At 38.3% G+C, this 23413-nt stretch overlaps 1 protein-coding gene across 1 annotated transcript; it reads left to right on the top strand.

The window, feature by feature from the left end:
* Positions 1-5500: 5500 nt before the first annotated feature.
* Positions 5501-22772, top strand: LOC5572930 (sodium/potassium-transporting ATPase subunit beta-1). The gene is made up of 5 exons (XM_001654215.2): positions 5501-5926; positions 21178-21435; positions 21569-21750; positions 21816-22083; positions 22144-22772. Exons 1-5 carry the CDS (start codon positions 5794-5796, stop codon positions 22251-22253), a joined length of 951 nt encoding a protein of 316 aa, XP_001654265.1. The 5' UTR covers positions 5501-5793; the 3' UTR covers positions 22254-22772.
* The last annotated feature ends 641 nt before the right edge of the window (positions 22773-23413 follow it).

The following is a 23413-nucleotide window of genomic DNA, read 5'->3' as shown; positions in this document are numbered from 1 at the left end:
GAATGACGGCTGGAGTCCCACACGGTTCTATCCATTTTTTTACGCTAGCCATAAAACAACCAGGGATGATTCGACTTTGAAGTTTCTTGTGTACAGGTTTTATGGCTGGATCTTAGTAGGCCGTTATTCTAGTTTGTAGATAGAATTGTCATATTTATTCATCAATATTTGTTTCGGATCTTTTCATATCTCAAATCTTATATTCTCATTTCTAATCTTATAAATCATTGCTAATAATTTTTCTTCCAGAAGTTTATAGGCGTCACATGTCGAAATATGCTTCGGTACTCAGTGTTGCTCAGACTCATTTCCCCGAAAATAACATTTTCCGAACTACGAAGCCACGAACTACTACAACCATGCTCTATCCTCCTAAGATAGAAAAACAGATGGTTAAGCATGAGTACTGCACACAAAATCGATCAATTTTGATCCCATAGAGCCACAATTCAAGTTTCGGTGAAATGAAATGAGTGAGTGAGTGAGTGCAAATCATTTCACCGAAACTTGAATTGCGGCCCACCGAGATCGAAACTGTCGGATCCCATGTGCAACACTCAAGCCCAACCACCTCCCCCTCCATCTCAGGAACACATCGCACAGTTATACCAGTTCATGGCTTCACAATTCGAATTTCGGGGAAATGAGTCTGGTCAACACTGTCGGTACTATGGATGGATTTGTGAATCAAATGGAACATGTACCAGATTGTTGTGAAATCATCAATATACCACCGTTTCAGACCCAAAAAGCTTTTGATTGTCGTGACCTTTCATAGTAATTATTCATTTTCTCCGCATTAGTGCGACTTCTAACTTTTCAAGAGTTCATAAAAAAATGTCCATGACCTTGTACCACAGAACTCTTTAAATACTTGTTCAATTACTTTAAAATCTTACAAGACGGATATGGGTGCTGGAATCAGAGAAAGTTGGGCAACAATCAATTTGAGTTTAGTCTATAACAGTATCAGTAGTCCTCTTAGGTTATTTTTTATACGAAATTTTTAACCCTAGGCTGCATCTCAGGATCAACAGCTTTACTTTCCTTCCAAAGGAAAGCGTCAGTATAATCTTAAGGTCATAAGTGACTATCTAAAGGATAATATTTGATCCCGGGTCCTCGGCGTAAAAGGTCCTCTTAGGTATCCTAAGTGGAACTAGGGAATGAAGCACTGCAATAATATTTAGTAGCTATCTGGATAGGTTCACTGTGAGAGAAGGTAGCTGCAGTACGCAAAAGTCGAGTGTATTCAAATTAATTTAAGTCCTGTGGTCTCCGACTGGTGCATTCATCAGATAACTCTGCAATGCACATGACCCTCTTTGGATGTAGCTAGAGTGCCTGTAAACAAGAGTGACGTCTTGTTCCAGCTTTGACAGGTCTCCTGCTCGATTGGAACGCGGATTTGTATGGAATTGACAGTTCGCCGCTGTTCCAATTTTGACATTGACGCCACTCTTATTTAAATCCACTCTGGATGTAGCCACCTGATCTGAAAATATTGTAAATTATAAATATAAGTTTTTATTTGAATAAATGCAAAATATGAAGCCCATAGCAGATTCTCTAGGATATGACAGCTTAACGTTTTTTCATCATTCAAGGATTACTGAGATCTAACCATAAATTTTATAGTGAAGGCAAGAAATGTCAAGCGGGGGTAAATCAAAATTTTATAGCGGCCCAGCGTAAAAAGCTGGATACTATCACTGGAGCTACTCAAGGGGGTCAAGATCGTCGGTTCCGCCGATGACGTCATCCTAACGGTAATAGGTGAGACGCAGTAGGAGATAGGAATGCTGGCAACGGAGGCAATTGGTCTGGTCGAAAATTGGAAGCTAAAAACAGCCAAACTACAAAACGGTCCGTTCAATTCAAAAAGCACAATTGAGCTTAAAACTCGAATAAACTACATCGATCTGTATTGAATGTATGTAGTTGGGGTAAAAAAAGATTTTTTTTTTTTGCATGACAATTATTATCTTTCGGCTTTAAATGGGAATAAAAAACTAACTATCATATTCTTATATACGTACTTCCGAAAAGAGTCAAAGGAGCTCAGCAATATAAATAAGGAGAATTTTTTTTGAAAATATCTTGTAAATTTACCTCATGGTTGAATTTCCTGACATGGCTCATCCCAAACTTCCGAATACTTCTGTTCTGGGATTTGCCGGGCTCTTTGGGAAACATTCTGATTGGAAGTAACGAATGCTCAATCACTAGTAATTTGTCCACCGACAAACTAATAGTAATTTGACCACAGTTGGAGATATATCGTATCTGGAACGGTATATTACTAGAGTACGATTTCTGATTATGACGTTGACTTTCAAGGCTAGATTAAGAAGAATAACTATATGCATTATTTGATCATGTTTAGATGTTTTGATTAATTAAGGCTATAATTTAGAGATAGCCATGCCTGAAAATTGAACATTATAGTAAATTTGGGAGTTCCTTCAAAAATCTGTTAGTAACGGTTAATAATAAAATGAACCAGTCATATCATTAGCAAACAGATCCGCCGAAGTATAATACGATTATTCACATTTTTAAGCTGACAAACAGTGGGGCCCAGATAGCCGTAGCGGTAAACGCGCAGCTATACAGCATGACCATGCTTAGGGTCGTGGGTTCGAATCCCGCTGGTCGAGGATCTTTTCGGGTTGGAAATTTTCTCGATTCGCAGGGCATAAAGTATCTTCGTACCTGCCACACGATATACACATGATAAAATGGTCAATCGGCAAAGAAAGCTCTCAAATAATAACTGTGGAAGTGCTCATAAAAACACTAATCTGAGAAGCAGGCTTTGTCCCAGTTGGGACGTAACGCCAAAAAGAAGAAGAAGAAGAAGCTGACAAACACTATCGTCATGGCAACACTATTCATTTTGTTTTCCTAACTATACAAACATATAAACATGTTTTTTTTTTTGGTTATCAAAAAGTCTTTAACTTTCCATCAGAAAAAAATTGTATCAATTTTCTTTTTTTTTTTGGCATCGCGTCCCTACTGGAACAGATCATACTTCTCAGGTTATTGTTGTTAGGAGCACTTCCACAGTTATTAATTGAGAGCTTTCTTTGCCATATTTTTCATTTTGCATTCGTATATCGTATGTATTAGTATCGATGATACTTTATATCCAAGTAAGTAAATTAAATTTTCATTACGAAAAGACTCTTGTATCTATTTGTTTCCATTAGCTATATCTTTTATGTTTGCGTTTCAATTAGTCTTGAAAGTAATGGGAAGACAATTTTACTAAGAAACTTGATATGATAAAAATTAAACACAAAAAAAAAATTGATGGGCCACCCTACATCAATAGCGAAAAATTCTCTAAAACGGTCAATTTTTGAGCTAGGAAAAAACTTTTTTTATCAAATCAGCTTGAAATTTTTCGATCTTCAACTTTGTAGAACAAGCTATATCAATATTCCGTAAAATAAAAAAGTTTTTTTAACATAGGGCCACCATAATTTTCGTTCCGACCAAAAAAAAATGTTATTATATTAGAAACAACTTTGTAGAGCATTATATTTACGTAAAATCACAATTGAAGGCGTGAGTTCCATCTTTCCTCCTAAAACCTCAATCCGTCCCACTGTGTATTGGTATGCCACTGTTTAAGGTAAATAATCACAAAAAATAGATTCATATACCTACGAACTATGATTAACCAATTGCCTTGTAAATGAGCCATAGCGAGTCCTAATCAAAAGTGTTATCACAGGGCTGTGGGCAAAAAAGTGTGTATAATTATTGGGGGTGACCCCAAACTTCTGCAAAAAATGTTGATCCAAATTCCATACAATAATTTCCAGAAATGCTTAAAAGTATGAACCAAATCTACACAAAACTAAGGCTACACCAATGTAAAGTACTTTATTCATTTATTAATCTTTTAAAGAATAGATACATTTAACGGCCTACTATGTTCTTCTTCTTTCTGGTGTTACGTCCCCACTGGTACAAAGCCTGCTTCTCAGCTTAGTGTTCTTATGAGCACTTCCACAGTTATTAACTGAGAGCTTACTATGCCAATGACCATTTTTGCATGCGTATATCGTGTGGCAGGTACGAAGATACTCTATGCCCTGGGAAGTCGAGAAAATTTCCAACCCGAAAAGATCCTCGACTGTTGGGATTCGAACCCACGACCCTCAGCTTGGTCTTGCTGAATAGCTGCGCGTTTACCGCTACGGCTATCTGAGCCTACTATGTTAATGACAAGAAATAGTCTAGACCAACATTTTAAAACACCGTATGTTGCAAAAGAACAAATCGTAATTTCCGTAGAAAGTGATGAATTATATGGAGCTCGTTCTTTAAAAAAAATCGATTTTTTCCGTTCACGACTTTTGTTACATAGAATGTTTTGAAATATTGTTCTAGATGTGTTTTGATGCAGTAAACACACCTCTCTGCTTATCACTTGAGAATGAGAACAGAAGGTAATATCACGAATGTTCTATTCTCAATCCGTCATCAGCAATATGATTCACTTTCGCGTAAATCAGGGAAACACTTTGTCCTTGTGTTGGTACAATTTATTTATAATCAACCTTACTTAAACCACCCGCGTTTGAAACTGAGATCACTTGTGGCAACTGAGCAAAATTCCGCCAATGTTGCGCAATCTGAATTCCGAACTATAAGAACTTTTACAGGTAGAAATGAATTTCGTTACATTACTCTGACATGTGATAACCGAAGGAGCAATTGTAGCGATCTAACCAATGCGGACGGACTGATCATCGATAACATTTCAACACTAATTGAATCACCTCACGACAATTGATGCTCTTAACCAGTATGTAGCAGTATCAATGAATCTAGCGGTAGATGGATAAAACCAACTCATCCATGCAGGTCTGACAATTCTCTTGAAAACACCATGCACAGTGGGCGTTAGTGATTTTAATGGGACGGCAGAATTGGGATGATCAACTGATGAAAGATATTTGAAATTTCAATGCATGAAGACGTCTTCATGCGTTCAAATAAGAACTCTTTCTCAAATGATTGGCACTGAGATTTTCTGCGAACCATATGTAGTTCACATTTACATTAGTTTTACAGTTTTTGAGTAAAAGTTTCGAGAGACATAAGTGGCCATATCTGAGAAATTAGACGATTTTTTACTATTTTTCGAATTCAAATATAAAACACTTCGTCATATATTTCAGTTATGACACACTGACCTCAATGTTACATTGAGATATTCTCATAAAAGATCAATCTTCTTTACACTGTTAATATGTAATATTTATTTTTCAATATTTATCTATCTACATTTTCATAGTGGTAGTGAGAGTATATTAAACTATAATAAATCCTATGCAATAGACACATTTGACCATAAAGTGTTCGAATTTTTCCACACTGTGCAGACCAGTACTTACCGCTTAAGTTCCGAAATTACCAAAACTTCCAGGCGGAATAATGTTATGCTAGAAAATGTCAGTTTTAGTAGACTTGATGTCATTTATGAATCAATTCAGATCAGTCCTTAGTTGTCAACGCGATCATCCGGCAGCCAGACGGTGACTGTTCTAAAGAACCAGTCTTTAAATACGTCATCTAATTCGAAAATGTGCTTTTAATCCATAAAACCGCGTTCCATTCCAAATTAGTGCACCCTATATCGATCAAAGTGTTCAAAATTGTGACAAGTTCAGTGAAAACTTGCTCCTGATCGCGACTGATCAAATGAGCATACCAAAGTGCTAACGATAATCAATTGAAAGAGTACCACTTTAGTAACAAGTTCGAAGAAAAATGCCGGAAAAGGTAGTTAAGGATTGGAACACGCCTTTCGTGTTTCCTCAGAAACCGGAAAAATTGACATGGAAGCAGTTCATTTATAATGAAAAAACAGGGAAAATTTTTGGACGAACGCGTTACAGCTGGGGTAAGCATGATGGTTTAATGTGCATAGCGCAGGTCACATATTTCAAATGTGTTTCCGGTACAAAGTGGCTCAAATGATTTATAACGTACAAGTGTTTTGAACTAGAACAGGAATCACTATCAGGAGAAAAGAAAGGTCGTCTCCAAAATATGTGCTGGATGGCGACGAAAGGATCGTTTTATTGACTCACTCGGCTGTGTTCGAGACTCTGACCAATGTTGTCACGTTGACTACACACTAGACTGCAGCAAATTTGAAAGTTTTGGCCCCTTTATGCTTAAACGATGTTAATTGTGGTAGATATCATCCTTCCTATGTTTGAATTGTTTGGAAAGTAATTTGGCTGTGCACAAGCCATTTGTGACTTATAAGGAAAATACTATAGAAAAAAAACAACCATTGGGTTCATCCTTATATTTATTCGTCATAATATTCTGTGGTAAAGTTCACTAACTCTCCATAAAATATTTTGACGAGGAGTTGAAGGACTGAACACAAAACTTTGGAGTTTAAATAGTAATTTCCACATAAACTTAAAATGGCGTATGCCAAGCCGACCAAAATTCTTCCAAATCACTTAAAACTTTGGGAGAATATTTTTTATCTAAATTGACACCGTTTAAACAAAGGGGGCAAAAACTTCAAAATTGTCAAGTCTGCTGCACATACATCTAGCATAGCACTTTTTTGATCTTAGTGTTTATTGAAGGGAAATCTACGAAATTGTAGACCTACATAAACCAATCTAGATTTAACAAAATTGTCCTCTTCGTGGGATGCCTTGCTATCTGTATAGAAAGAAGTTTTTTTTTACAAAAGGGAAAACTGCAAACAGACACCTGAGAAGGTAACTCAGAGAGTGTGGTGATGCCACACCAACGACGACCCACTAAAACCAGCCCATGCACTGTTCTTGAACGATTCTTGTTGAGTTGATCAACCCAGACAACCAGAAATCGCATGAAAGTTCATGTTACAACTCGCTTATTCATACTAATTACATCAAACCCGCAAAACACCGTGGATAAACTCGTCAGATTGATGAGCTTCCTCGCATAAAACACTTATTTTCTGAGTTCATTTGTACATTTTGCTTCGTCCCGTACACTCGTACAAAGTAAGTCGAATCAATCCGTAGCAGCTGTCAAATCAACATTTGTTATCATAAGTTAAGTCGCATAAGATCACAGGTTAGTTCGGTGGACTATTTATACACTCGCATTGTATGTTATTATTCATCACATAATATATGCACGCATATCGCCTCCACTTTTGTACGTAGAAGGCCTTTTCGCGACATCTTATTAGTGAAATGTTGTACATACAAAGCCTCCAGGTGATTTCGTTATACGTACATTTTGGTTGTCTGGGAAGTGGTGAACATAGTGCACCGACATTACCCTTGGCCTCAAACCCTTACGGTATTTCTTCTGGGAGAGGCCAGTGCATATAGCACTTAACACATGTATCAGAAGTAGCCTAGGCATACTGCTCCTCATAGCCGATTTAAACAATGTTTCAAGGGTCCAGCCTCGGGCTAATCCTCTGCAGCCAATTCTCGGTTGTCGCGCTATAGGCTCTGCAATTCTAGCATAATGTGTGTGACAGCTGTAGTTACTGCATTCAAGCACTCAGCATCCGCACACATTTTGTGGATTGTATTGTCGGGGGACGCATGGAGCGAGCATGCGATCTCTCACAACATTGAAACGGGGGAAATCTAACACGACATGCTCCGTTGTTTCCTCCACACCAGCACAATTGGGGCACGCAGAAGATTCTGCCCGAATCTATGTATGCAGGTACTGCTTATAGCAACCATGTCCTGACAGAAACTGCGTCAGGTTGAAGTTCATTTCCCCATGGTTTCTTTTATACCAATCTGACAGGTTTGATATTAATCGGTGGGGTTATTCCATTCCTTCAGCCAACCTTTGAGCGATACCTCTTTAACGCATTGCGGACTCCTCTGGAACCTCTTTGGTTGAAGCAGTGAACATCTTCCTTGATGATGGGCTCGATGAACGTCATCCTGGCTATGATGCACATCTTTAGATACCGAGCTGTTAGACATCATCCTCGAAAGCGCCGCTATAGCCATAGATACCCTTTTACACGTGGCTAGCGAAGCTGAGCTTGTCATTGATCATTATCCCAAGATGCCTAAATAATTTTTTGGACTCTATGGTCCAAACGCATACCGAGATAAGCGTCTGTTACTCGGACCTGCGGTTGTTGACCACCACCAACTCAGTCTTGTGAAGAGCCAGTCCTAGTTTCCTAGACTTCATTCATTCCTCAACTATGGAAATAGAGTGCACTGCTGTCAACTCTATTTCCTCCATCGATTCACCATAGACCACTAGGGTGATATCGTCGGCAAAGACAACAATCTTAACACCCGTCGGAAGGGGCAGCCCAGTACGTCATCGTACATCGCATTCCATAACATCGGGCCCAAAATTGAACCTTGAGGTACTCCCGCGGTAATTTGATTGCTTTTCTACCCCTCCTCTGTATCATACAGTAGAATCCTAATATCAAAAAAGAAGTATATAGAATATAGATATATTCTAGAAGCTTACACAACTGCACCGGTACCTTGAGGCGGTGAAGTGCGTGGGCTATCGCTTCCCAGCTTTGGCTATTGAATGCAATCTTCACATCCAGAGTAACAACCACGCAGTTACGGCTGCTGCTCCTTCTATGCTCGATTGCCACCTCAGCTGCTGGAACGACAGACTGAATAGCGTCCAGATCAGATTAACCTTTCCTGAATTCAAACTGGTTGTTGGACAGGCCGTCAGCACCTTCCGTATACGGTACTAGCCTGTTGATGATCATCCTCTCCAATAACGACGGGCAAGTATCTAGTAGACAGATAGGTCTATTCGCCGACGGGTCACCTGGTGGTTTCCCCACCTTTCTGTAGCTTCTGTACATCTGGGAAGATTTCTTGATCTATGCTGCGTTGCATCGTGGTTCTGAATATGTCTGGATTCGCATGTACTGCCGCTGGCAACATTCGGGATAACAACTGGTCCCGGTGCCTTGTTTGACACGAATGATTTCAGAACTTCTACCAGCTCTTCGTTCGTCACCCAAGCAGCACATATTGTTACAAGTAGCTTACAGTAACGGCTACTTAATATATTCAATAGTTACAATATGATACATTTGCAACATGGAAAAATACTGCTATGTAACCGAAAAAGCGCAAAAAGTCGAGCCTTGTGTAACTTGTTTGTTCGTTACATAAGAAGTTTACAAGCGACTGCTATGCAATTTGTTGATTATGCATGGGTTTTCCTGTGACAAAATAAATGAAACGGCGTTGAAGTTGTTGTTACTTTCTGACAGTTTTGGAACCGAACAACCATTTCAGAATTGAATGTCAATTAAGTAATACGTATGATTTTCGAATGCGTAATTATTCACTAGCACATAATAGATTTAACATGCCGATTTGAATTTGTGGTGAAATCAATCATTTTATATTATATTATTCCATTAGAACTGACACAAAAAATAGAAATTGACGCTGTTACTCAAATTAGCAGTGTTTTTGATTTTATTTTAATTGTTTTGAAGATTGTGAATCCAAAATCACGTTGTTTCGTGTCCCGCAGTTGGATTTTCTGGGCTGCCTATCATAAATCGCCATTTAATTTCATCTTGCTGCAGATACACTTCCGAATAACTGTTTGAGGACAGCCAATATAAAATGATGACAACTATTAAAAAGCTGTTAGAGAGGCTGCAAATTGTAAATTCAACAATTTTAATTAATCACTGGAAAAATATCTATGAAAACAATAACTAGTCATAAAATAGTAAAGTTCTTATATCAAAATTCACAATACGTATGAAAACTTTTGACAAGTAGTGTTGACCACTGTCAGCAAGTTACTCGTTTGTTACACATTAGTTACCCAGAAATCTTATGTTATTTTGAAACTGATGTGTAACTATACTGAAACTGCCAATAAATTACACTACTGTCAATAGGGGAAGGGGTATTAAAATTAACACCTAAACGATATCGTCTTGCTTTTAATGGGAAAAACGATGAATTTGCGATAAATCATCAAATAATGTGCAAAAATCCCCTAAGCCAATTAACTGGAACTTTACAAAAGTATGAAAATTAAATGCTCCGTCCAAGACAGCACATGGTTTGTGACGTGCTCAAATGGCTCAAATAGGTCGAAAAAAGGCAAATTCAAGCTTGTGCTATAATAAGGGCGCAAGTCGCATGATCGTTTTCTCTTTATCGATCCTCTCTTCTGTGAATAAAGGTGACAAAATTGGGTTTGTTAACAATTTTTCACTACAAGACGCTAGCAAGTAATGCAATCTTGCACCCTGAGGTTAAACAACGAATTGAATTTAGCAATTGATCAATTTGTGCCAATATTAAGGACTGAGGGTAATATGCCAATGATAAGGAAAATAGCGATTTACATGTGAAAAACATGCTTTTTTTATTATAATCGGATATACAAATATGTTCTCTATCAAATAGTAGAAACAACATCGATCCATTTGAGTATTTCTAGGGTTAATAAATCAATTAAAAAAATGCGTGCTTATGGGTCATCCATAAACCACGTAGGCATTTATTGGGGGAGGGGAGAGATTCTGCCCAATGACTACGGTCCATACAAATTGTAAATTTTGTGTATGGACAAATGACTACTAGAGGGAAGGTGGGTCTAAAATTTGGAAAAAATAAACGCGTTGTTATTGGTAGCCCCTTGTGCATTTCTATGCTGTCACTTCAATAGGGCCTAACTAACATGAGTGATTTCTCTTCATCGATTCTGCATATATAATGCATACCTACAGGCGTTTGTTCTGATGTTATTGTTCAATAATAGATACATGCTGATGCGAAAAATTTACATTTGTTAGGTTCTATTTTGCGCGTTACTTCAGCGTGGCATTACGTTTGGTATAATTTGAATTTAACAGCTGTTTTGGTGTTATGAAATAGGGGGGTAGGGGTTTTGCCCCCACGAGTTGATTAAAGTTTAGGTCCTTCGAGAAGTTTTTCAAGGACAAATTTAACATATTTATTGCACCTAATACAAACTATGACAGTGCATAAGTGGACCCTGTGGGAGTTGAAATCCCAGAACAAATTTCAACAAAGAAGACAGCCACTGACTGCTCTCGTCTAAAAGTAATTAGGCTTAACAAAACACAATCATTTACTGGATTGACTGTTTATCGAGAAACTTGCGACGATCGACGCGCTACAATAATTCGTGGACGGAGGGTATTAGAACTAAGTCCAACAGCCATTTTTCTGTTCAAAACTGAAATTTACTCTTCGAAAATGTGTTCACTGTGTTTCGGTTGGAGAATAAAATACAGTGAATACATGAATATATTCATGATTTTGAACGAAAAAACTGCTCATGAAAATTATCGAGTTGATGACGGATCCTGCCCCCTTAAACGAATTCTCGTCATTCCGTGTCATCGGCTCAAAGATTGGCGTTCCCCAAAAAAGTAGTATAGAGAACATTACAAATGTAACTCGATGTTTTGTGATGTCTAATCGCAGAATTTGTCCTTCATATATCAATTATAACTAGTTCTATCGCTCAACATCAAAAATAGAGATGTTAATTAACGCAGCGACACGAATTAAGACTAAGACAGCTAAATTTTCACATACTTTCATCGTCATTAAAATATTATGGAAATGTTTATTTTATGTAGGTGGTAAAACACACCAACAAAACAAACATTTTTGAAGTTTTTTTTATCACAGTCCTAAAAAAACATCTATGAATGATTATAATTCCTTTGAAAACAGTTCTAAAGGTTTCTGCTTCGACATCATTACGATATTCACCTCATTGAAAAACCTCAACATCTCCGTGCCTTAAATTACATAAGTTTTAATTTCTGAACGTGGTTCTGACTTCAATTTATCTCCGTATCAACAAAAACACTCGTATTTATGCTCTAAATCATCCGTGCGTAATAAAAATTATTGAAATTTGTCGTTCATGCGTAACAAGTTCGGTGTTCATTTTACCACCCTGTTCATTTTTTCACCCCTTCCCCTATGACAAATGGTAAACAAACTTCATGCTGTTACACACATGTGACTTAGAAACCTGTATGTAACCTAGCGTGTTATTTGTTTCTTTGCAACCACATATTCAATTTCAATGTAACTTATTCATTTTGACAGCTCTAGGTTAAGTTACATGCAAGTAAAAATGCAACACCTATGTAATGTAAACAAAACGCAAGTTACAATGTAATAGTTTAGTAACCAAAATTAAAAATCATCAATAAGATATGCTACAAATTATCTGAAATGCAACGGCAATGTAATTTGTTTTATTTTTCTAAAATATTGCATTTGTTACTAGTGCTACTTGGGCACCCTCGCCACTTCTTCTCCTTCATCTGCCGCATATGGCGCTGGGAGTCATGGGCTTATGGGATGATGCGGGAAGAGTACTATCGATCGCAGCAACTCGGGCGACTTCTCTTAGGGCGCTATGGCACATTTGGTCTTACCCTTTACCTGGGAGGGAGGCACCGATACTACACACGAAGTATGACACAAAGTTATTTCAAACTGCAAGAAAACTCCAACTTGCCAACGACAATCAAGGCAGACTTGATGAAAATCGCTAGTTTTCTTTTGTTGTGTACCTTCGATCTTTCTGGACAAACATGGAAAAAGGGCCAAAGTTTTCTATGCAGTTAATTTTCCTTTTTATTGGAAAAAGTAAAATTATGAGTATTTGAATATTTTATATTCAATCAGAGTAAAAGGTGCTACCGTGGCATTACTTTTGAATCAGCATGAATAGCTTTTCAATCGATTATTTGTCACATTTTATATGAAGCGTAAATATGTTTTGATGAATTACGCGCTTTTATCATGTTTGTCCATTGTTTTAGATCTGGGCTCACAGTGACAGTTCGTGACAGCAAAATCTCGGCTCACTGTGACGTAGAGAAAATTTGTATTGGTTTCTCCCTCCCAGCCCTTTACCACTCTGTAGACGGGCTCGAATTGGCACACTGGCATCAAAGCATGCCCGTTTTCGACTCTTGATTTCCTTTTTGAGAGCTAACTTCACCTCTCTGAATACCGTTTTGACTCATGTTCCGAACACTTAAGAACAACGGTGACTTCAAATGCATCTGATTGGCATAAATTGGCTGATATTTGTGTAAATTTTAATTTCTTTGTAAAGTCTAACTGTTAGCTGTTGGGTGTACCAATAATAATGTTGATTTGATTATTTTTTGTTTTGTTTTAACGTAAAAGTATGGAACAACATTTTGACTCAAATGCCGAACACTGTGTTTATTCTGACTCATATTCCGAACACCTTGATTCAAATTCCGAACAGCACGATTAAATCGTATTCAAATAAATAATTTCGCAAATTATCTGAGCTTGTTTTAATGGAATCAAACTAGAGAATCACCACTACTCCCGTGGTAAAAATTATATTGGAGACGTTAAAATTGAATTGCAATTGACTGCCATTTCCTTGTTATTTGGTGACATATTTCAGCGAAACATTTCAACCAAATCGCCATACAAAAACCGAGTGTTCGGAATTTGAGACAAAACGGTACTTCACTGCGTTCTTCTCTTTGTGTTTCTGTGCGTGCGCGTTGCAATCTTCGTCTATCCCAAAGGCAGATTGCTCGAAGATTTATAATTGATTCGCACCACCAGTACACCGGCGACCTGTTCTCTCAGGGTGGGGCTCGGCATGGAAGTATCACACGTTCGTGATATCACAGCAACTAGCTCTTCGCCGTTTAGGGTCAGAGTGTTCCGTTCGCCCCTCAGGACTTCAGTGACTACTTTGCCGTCGAATCGCGCTTTTTTCCAACCTCGGATTTGGGTCGAGTTATACAGCGAATCGATTGATGATCCCTATTATTATAATCGTTATCAACGCGCCATTTCATGATACCTAAAAGGTTAGGACTACAGAACGTCGCATTGGTAATCACTTCTGCACCATTTGTGCGGAAGGTACTCACTGTACCCACATATGCCAGCTCTACATTTAATGCGGTCAGGGATTCCAGCAACAGTTGGCCTTTTTGGTTGGTGCAGCGGCTACCCCACTCCATGCATTAAAGTCACCAGCTATCACTACTGGCTGTCGATTAGCCAGTACGGCTATCATCCTCCCAGACAACCAAAATGCACGTATAACGAAATCACCTGGAGGCTTTGTATGTGCAAAATTTCACTTATAAAATGTCGCGAAAAGGCCTTCTACGTACAAAAGTGGAGGCGATATGCGTGCATATATTATGTGATGAATAATAACATACATTGCGAGTGTATAAATATTCTACCGAACTAACCAGTGATCTTATGCGACTCAACTTATGATAATAAATGTTGATTTGACAGCTGCTACGGATTGATTCGACTTACTTTGTACGAGTGTACGGGACGAAGCAAAATGTACAAATGAACTCAGAAAAAAGTGTTTTATGCGAGAAAACTCATCAATCTGGCGAGTTTATCCACGGTGGTTTGCGAGTTTGATGTAATTAGTATGAATAAACGAGTTATAATGTGAACTTTCATGCGATTTCTGGTTGTCTGGGCTGTCGATCATGTGGGAAAATTCCTCAATCGACCATCTAGGGGGCGCGTATCCGCTGCAATAGAACACGCCGTTGATTTTTGCAATCGCAAAACCGTCATTTGATATAGAGACTACTTCTTGGATTGATTTTTGCAGCCTACCTTACGTATGTCGAATAAAGTGATGCAAATTTAATTTTGATTATGGTAAATAGTATCCTCCCAAAGTTTGAAGTGGTTCGGAAGAAATTTGACTGTGCACACGCCATTTGAAGTTTATATGGAAATTACTATGGAAAACGCCAACGTTTTGTGTTCAGGCCTCAATCTCGTAGTCATAATATTTTATGGAAAAGTGAACAAACTCTTCTCATGCAAAATCCTTTCAGCTACAACTTTGCCGAAGACCACATTACGATTGGACGTCAGGATAAATTACTATTCATAATCATAAAGTGGGTTTGCATTTTACATGCTTAACCAACTGCTAGGCAGGCAACAGTGTTGCTCCTGGCGGGTAGAATCGATCAAAGTAATCCAGGCTACTATGTTCGACAGCAAAAGAGCAGTGTTGCTCTGAAAGAAATTGAATGATCATCTCAGCATGACAGGGCCCAGATAGCCGTAGCGGTAAACGCGCTGCTATTCAGCATGACCATGCTGAGGGTCGTGGGTTCGAATCCCGCTGATCGAGGATCTTTTCGTAAAGGAAATTTTCTCGATTCCCAGGGCATAGAGTATTTTCGTACCTGCCACACGATATACACATGCAAAAATGGTCAATTGGCAAAGAAAGCTCTCAGTTAATAACTGTGGAAGTGCTCATAAGAACACTAATCTGAGAAGCAGGCTTTGTCCCAGTTGGGACGTAACGCCAGAAAGAAGAAGAAGAAGCTCAATGATAACAAATTACCCTTACGTCCAATCGAAAGAGTATGTTCTCTTTTTCATCATTATTACGAGCAGTTAAAGGAACTGAACACATAAGGTTTGCCTTTTCCATAGTAATTTCCATATAAACTAAAAAATGGCGTGTGCACAACCAAATTTCATCCAAATCACTTCAAATTTTGGGAGAATGATTTTTATCATAATTTACATTGTTTAAGTATAGGGGAGCAGAAACTTCAAAATTTGCATCAGTCTAATCAGGTCCGTCGCACTCGGGCTTAGATTGGGTACCACTTCTAGTACTGCATTTGGTTCCTCGGTAGTGTAAAAGGTACCCAAGTTTGACACATCGCAGTACACTTTTCACGGCATTCTAGATTACCTTATGAGCCATAAAATTTTGGGCATTTGCAAGGGACATGAAGGTCTTTAATTTGTCTTTGGTCTAATGCCCAAGTTCTTCGCTTTGTTGGCCTCTGCGACCGGCAGCCTGATCGCCGCCACCTGGGTGCCCTGCGGGCCCTTTCTAAGGTGGATGGCCTTACTGGCTACGTCTATGTCACACAGCTATTTGAGAGCAGCCGAGAGCTCTGCTGCGTCGGTGACATCATCCAGATTTTTACACTGGAGAGTCGCTTCAGCAGTAAGGGATCTTACATCAACCTCGTCGCCAAGTACTTCTTGTGCCGATTGTTTATTGACTGCACCTTTTTCCTTGGCGTCCATCTTTAAGATTAGACGCACAACTGTCCCAATGGCGATAACTCCGTGCTTCGCATCGACTTCAGTACCTCGGCGTATTTCGCTTCCTCCGTTTTGATAACGAGGGCCTTGCCTAAATTCCTACGTTTCGCGGTTTTCGATTTAACATTCTCCTTGGGATCCGTTATCAGGTTTCTCCTTTCTCTCTTTTTCCTTTTTCCTCCCCCCTTTTTGCCTTGCACCCGTGGTTCCTGTGGGTGCACTATCTGGTTCGTATCCTGTGTTTCTATTTTTCTTGGCTTTCTTGGCCTTAGGCTTGGTGTTGGCCTCTTCACTGTTACCATGTCCTCTTGATCGCGGAGCTTGGCTCGAGACAGCTTCTCCGCTCTGGAGGACGGCTACGTAGGTTACTTTTCCCTTAGTAATCATACGTCTTTTCGCAACGTATTCGTCCTCGGAATTCAAGGTAGTTCAATATCCTAATAATATCAAATAAAGGTATTTTCAAAATTTAATTAAGTATAACACCGAATTATTGCATACATAGGGGCCCAGAGAGTCCTAGCGGTAAACACGCAGCTATTCAGCTAGACTAACCTGATAATCGTTGGTTCGAATCCCACCAGTCGGGGGTCTTTTGGAAAAGTAAATTTTCTCGACTTGCCAGAGCATAAAGTATCATCGGACCTGCCAGACAATATACACATGCAAAAATAATTAATCGGCAAAGAAAGTCCTTAGTTAATAACAGCGGAAGTGGTCATAAGAACACCTGCCTGCTTAGAAGCCAGGTGTTAACGCCAGAAATAAAAAAAAAGAAAAATAAGATTGGATCGAGTTTTTCGTTTCTTCTCAGGACGGGATGCATTTCATGGCTACTGCGATTGTAATGCACGTACTAGCGTATCACAAGATTATTATTATTTAATTAGAATTGCACTCCGTACACCTTCAAACGCGTTGAAAGTGGTCTATCGCAAGTTTTCGCAAAATAATTTGTACCCCACTTGAAAGCTCTTGTTTTTAGCTTTCGAATGAACTTATTCTCATCGCGGGCATTAGCGGGCTACTAATGTCTCAGGGTACTTCTATAAAGAAATATGTTTTTTGAACATTCACTTTGTTTTCACTTTGTATGCATATAATGACAATTTTTATTCAACTCTGGTGTGTTTTATGTATATACAAACAACTTATCTGAAGATACAATTGCGGCTTGAGCTCTCTTCAAATTCATAAATAGCTTGTGAAAAATGGATCGTAAATATTGATTTTCTTGAAAAATCATGTCCACGGTCCACTCAAGAAGCTGTATAAAATTTAAACTCCAATGAATCTGCTTCAAACTTTGGATTTGAACAACAGAAGTGTTAAGGAAGTCGGGAAAAATATTACTGTTCGGATAAAACAACTTTGATTTTTGAGGTTTTGGCCGCCCTCGGACCATTGTGCAGCGTGCGCCATTAGCCCACTCGCCGTTTCGGGCTAGTGTCACCCGACCCTACTAAGGGAGTAGAATGTCGCTGCTGTCAGCCTCAAAGCATATTATCCGGAACATATACCGTTACTTATCCTTAGTCGGGAGCTGCCAGTATACATAATTGGGGCCGTACTGGCGTTGGTCCCAATGTGCTCGAAGCACTCCTACTCGTAGATCCATGCCTTATCGGTTTGTATCGCGACTAGTATGCCATAATCAGGATCTTACTGGCACAGTGAATCAAATTGTCATCAAAGGAGACAAAAAACAAGCAACAAAGCAAGTCGCTCACAACCCGTTTATCCATACTTTTGCGGATTGGGATACAATCAGAAGCAAAATTGTCATGACAATCACAGGGCACAGCATTGTTGCAACCTTTTCAACTCGCGATTAATCAGTTATTTTAAACACAAAACCAAATTTGTTTTATGCATGCTGTTTGATAGTGTGCCAATGTTTACCAACACAGAGAAAGTTCTCGAAAAATGCAATGCGAAGCCCAAAAAATTTCTGCGCACGTGGTGATCGATCTTTGTCAAATTGTTGCATCAAGGAGATGACAATGTCTTTGTTGCTGGGTGTTGGTTGACAGTTTATTCACTGGTTAGTTGGCACTTCAGTATCAGTAAGGTACCGCGGGGCAAGTGGGAACGAAAAAAACGATAATTCAAACAAATTGTTCAATAACATTTTCAAATGTCAATATTTTCCAAATCCAACCACACAATCACATTTTGGCAACATATTTGCTGGTGTGTGCATGAAACTGATCGAATAATTTTGAAATTGTGAAAACCTTGGAAGAAATTTTTAGAATGAGTCATTGGACAGTAGAAGCATCAATCTAAGAATGCTAATGTCGCTACTGTTCGTGTTATCAACATCTAGTTTGCCACGCGCTGACAGCTTGAGTACCGGTCCTCAAAGTGTCAAATAAATGTTAAAATCATCCACTACAACATGGCATCGAACAAACAATGAAAAGATACAGTTAAAGGTGACAATAAACTAATTCAGTTTCGTGAGAACAGCGCCATTAGCGTTCTACTACTAATATTTCTATTCATTGGACGCAATTACCTCGCTAAACGGGGCAAGTGGGACACATCCAGTTTCATGCGTCAATCTACATCAGTAAATCCATTACAATAATAGGATTGATAAATCATAGATTTTTTATTTTAAATACATGTTTGATGTACATAAAGGATCAACCATAAAATAGTTTTAGGAAGAAAACCTTTTATTAATAGTATATCACCTCACATTTAATATTAACTGAAAATTCCTCAATAAAAGCTTAAAGAGGTATTAACAAATCATTTGTATGAATGTTTTAGTGCTACTCTCTAGGAAAATGTATAAAACGTAAACGAAAAGTTTTGATTCTGTTTTTTTAATAGGTCCCACTTACCCCGGGTACAAACATATTTTGAAAACAAAATACTGGTTTATCGTTAGCAGTTTGTAATAATACATAAAATTGTAGCTTACAGATGGAAATTTGATTTATAACACATTTATTTTTAAATAGTGGTCCCGGCAAACTTCGTCTTGCCATCAAGTAGGCTGTTGAAAACCGCTATGTATCGTCCCATACAAAATGACAGTTCCGTTCATTCGTGTTTTTCCTGCTTTCCCGGTGGTTACCTGAAACTTTTATACACACAAACACGTCGGAGCCCTTGACGAACAAAATGGAGAAAGAATCTTCGAAATCCGTTGCCCCGTTCGTGAGCCATTTCGTGACATACAAACACCATTCCATTTTTATTTATATAGAAGATAGAAGATGAGTCAATGCAAGACGTGAAACGTGTAACAATTTATTATGCAAGTTGAAAATTGCGCTGAACTGACAACTGTTACATGAACCACATGGTAATAAAAATAACAATATGTTTAGTACTAAATACATTCCTTGTCATTGTATCTTCGAGTTTCTAGAAGAATACCCCCACTTATCCCGGATTCTCACTTGCCCCGGGGTACCTGATACTTTCTGCAGTCTGTGCATATCGTGATACTTTTCCGGATCAATATGAACTATGCGGACTGCGTTTTTTTCACTTTGAAATTGCGAGCCGCAATGATAACAAGGCTGCCAAAACGAATGACGGGCTACTTAGCCTTAAGTTTTCTCGTAAAATGAGGAAAACGAAGTAAATTAGTTTTAACTACTACTAGCTATTTAAAACCAATTCTATGCTTTACAAAATTTTCATAGAAATTCAAAATTGATAATAAATCTTCGAGCTGTTTACCTGTGAAATACCTATAAATGAACTAAAACCCGAATTTAGTGCTATACCATTTAATTCCGCTAGAGTTTGTATCCTTTGACCAGGTCCGTCCCACTCGGGCTCAGATTCGGTACCTCTTCTAGTACTGCATTTGGTCTCTCGGTAGTGCAAAAAGTACCCAAGTTTGACAGATCACAGTACACATTACACGGCATTCTAGATTATCTTATGAGCCATAAAATTTTGGGCAACTGCAAGGGACATGGAGGTCTTTAATTTGTCTTTGCTTTGACACATACGCGTATTTGGACCTAAACTGTAAGGCCGTCTTCAGTGTCATGAGCTAGACTCAACTTTCGAGAAAGTACTCGAGCACTAGACTCGAAAAAGTATTTGGCAATGAAAAAATGCGACAGAGAGGGGGAGGGGTTCGGTATATAAATCTTGAAATACGATGGACGTCATTTTTTTCATCTTCCCAAAGATAAAGGGGTTAGTCGATGATAAGCATTGGAATCAAACGTTAATTTTGGCAATTTATATAATAATAAAGCTGATACAAATATTAATTTTCCTTTATGTCACCCCCTTCAAAAATCCGAAAATTTTTAAGGGGGAAAAAAATATTCATCATTTTTTTGACATCAGCTAGGTTTTTTCAATTTTTTAAGTAAAAAATAAGTAAAATAATGATCTAGAGGACGTTTGATAAAAGTTCAACAGTTATCGTTAAAAATAAAAATTCGAAAAAATAACTTTTTTTTATTTTTATTTTTTTGTTCCTTATTTATTTTTATCCCCCCCCCCCTCGTACCTTTCAAGTGGTCTCGGACATAAAAGAAATTTAATATTTGTATCAGCCTACACTGAAATGAATTTTATTATAGAAACTACTGAATCCATGGTAAAATTAAGAACTGCACCAACGATTTTCAACCGACTGCATTAATCTGTTAACTCTACCAAAACATAGTCAACATAACAACACAAGAAAATTTCTTTTGTTGATTTAACCAGAGTTGTAGTATTTTTGACTAGAAACATTCTAGATTTGAGAAGTTTAGCATCATACTTTTGACCACACTGTGTTGTACGGTGGGTGTCACGGATTGAAATACAATGCTTTGAAGTGGATGCTACTATGGACAAAGTCAAATTTACTGCACTGCTCAGTGATTTTCACCAGATTATAGTAAACTTAACAGATTTTTGTAGTCGGTTGAAAATCGTTGGTACAGTTCTTAATTCTACCATGGATTCGGTAGATTATACAACAAAATTTGTTTGCGTGTAACTTACATTGTATTTCTTCCACTTTCTTTCGTAGGAGCACTTTTCGTCTTTTACTCCGTTTACTTTGTGATTCTGTTTTCACTGTTCGCCGCATGTATGCAGGGCCTATTCTACACCCTGAGTGATCAGTATCCGAAATATCAGCTGTCCGATTCACTTATTGGAAACAATCCTGGTTTGGGTTTCAGGCCTATGCCGGGACACGTTAAGCAGGGCGCCCTAATTTACTACACGGCTTCGAACGAAACCCAGATAGAACCATGGGTGACCAGAATCAACGAGTTTTTGGAACGTAAGTACTTTGGGTAAAGGCGAGGGATTTATAAAAGCCCTGCCCTACATTTCACCACAACCCTGGTGTTTAAGGTTTCAATATTCTATGAAGTCAAATTAACAATAGACACTAAAATCAATACTCTTTACAGCTTATCGGGATCCATCGAAGCTGCCAGGAGAGGGAAAGAATCAAATAGCTTGCAACTACACCAGCCGACCACCCCCTGGAAAAGTATGCAAAGTTGATTTATCTCAAATGGGTCCATGCAACGCCATCGACGGTTACAGCTATAACAAATCAATGCCATGTATTTTCGTCAAGATGAATCGCGTAAGATCAGCTGAAGATCAAAACTTTGAAATATGAAATCATAACTCCACGAATCTTTTTTTCAGATCTACGGATGGGTTCCGGAATACTATGAAATTAATGAACTACCAGAAAATATGCCTGCTGATTTGAAGGAGCACATCATATCTCTGCCAGAAAAGGAGCGCAAACAAGTGTGGGTAAGCTGCAACGGAATCAGTCCAGCAGATAAGGAAATTATTGGCCCGATAGCGTTCTACCCAACTCGAGGCTTTCCCGGATATTACTTCCCCTACACCAATACGCCCGGTTATCTGAGCCCATTGTTGGCCGTTCAATTTTTGCAACCAGGAGGTAAATTGAACACTATATTTACATAACGCATGAGCTCAATTTTCACATTTTCCCCCACAGTCAAGCAAAGCATCAACCTGGAATGCCGCATGTGGGCAAAGAACTTGGTATACCGCGGAGGACTTAACTTTCGAATGGGATCTGTTAGTTTAGTACTGCTCATCGATTAGCTCGAGCAGTGATACCAACTCGCGAATGTTGTGAATGGATTGAATAAACATCGATGACAATTAGCACTAGCTGGTACGCATCAGTATTCTGCCAAAATGACGATCAACACACGATCCAGGAACGAGTTGGAGCTGACGTATTTGTAACGCCAGACAGTTTGCGATTCGAAAAAAACTTTTGAACCAGCTCATCAAAAAACCTGATCAGTATTATAGAAACTTGAAAACACTAGAGTGTTGTGCAAATGATAGAGCTAGCGTTTTTATGTGTATTATGTGTAGAGAAACCGTTTGTTAATTTAAGAATTATTGAATCTTTGTTTTCAAAAACGGGAAAATGAATAATTAGAATTTGCGTAAACCTGAACAGCAAAAAGAAAAATAAACAATAGTTTAAATTGTTTCATTTAAGAATAGAAATATGAGACCATAGTAAAAAAAACAGACAAATGATGTAATTAACAGGTATGATGAGTAGAATAAATTAAAATAAAACCCGTCATAATTGGGTCATCTCTAGTCTTTCAACAGTACTTTTCATTTTATTAATTATGAAACGCTGAGTCTTACATTATAAATACTTACCGCAATTCTATTATGTTAATGCTGAGCTTCTTTCATTCAATCACCTTGTGTATTTTTTTTATCTAGGCATTTTAAAAGCATCTTATCTCTAGTTAAGTTGTTCTCGAGACCAACGGCCCACTTTGGGTAGTTTCCATAAAGACTAGCGGCCAAAAATATTTTTGCCATCCCATGTCATTTTTATGAGTTTTGTGATACAAATTTGATGTTTCAAAAAGCAAGTTTTCGAGACAGACTTTTGAAAAGGGCCTATAGCGCAATAATGAGTTTTAACAGTTTTGCGATAACGTCGCGAAAACCGTTAAAATATTAAAACATACACAGTGGCGGCATCCGCAAATTACGTAAAGATCTAGGGGGAGGGGGAAGTAGGCTCAAGCGCTACGGATCAAACAAAAAATTGAAATTTTTTATACAAAAAGCGTTACGGAGGGGTCAAAAATTTCCAATTTATTCCACAGCACTATGCGAACGACACAACTTACACTATTATTTCTGACAGCTTCACCCGCCCCTGCAGGAGCAAGCGTCGCGGTAAAAAGATCACACACTACTAAAAAAATAGCGTTACGTAA

Source organism: Aedes aegypti, chromosome 2 (assembly GCF_002204515.2).
Source record: "Aedes aegypti strain LVP_AGWG chromosome 2, AaegL5.0 Primary Assembly, whole genome shotgun sequence".
NCBI classification, from domain to species: domain Eukaryota; kingdom Metazoa; phylum Arthropoda; class Insecta; order Diptera; family Culicidae; genus Aedes; species Aedes aegypti.
Note: the sequence above shows the minus strand (reverse complement) of the source record. Positions and strands in the feature narration are given on the sequence as shown.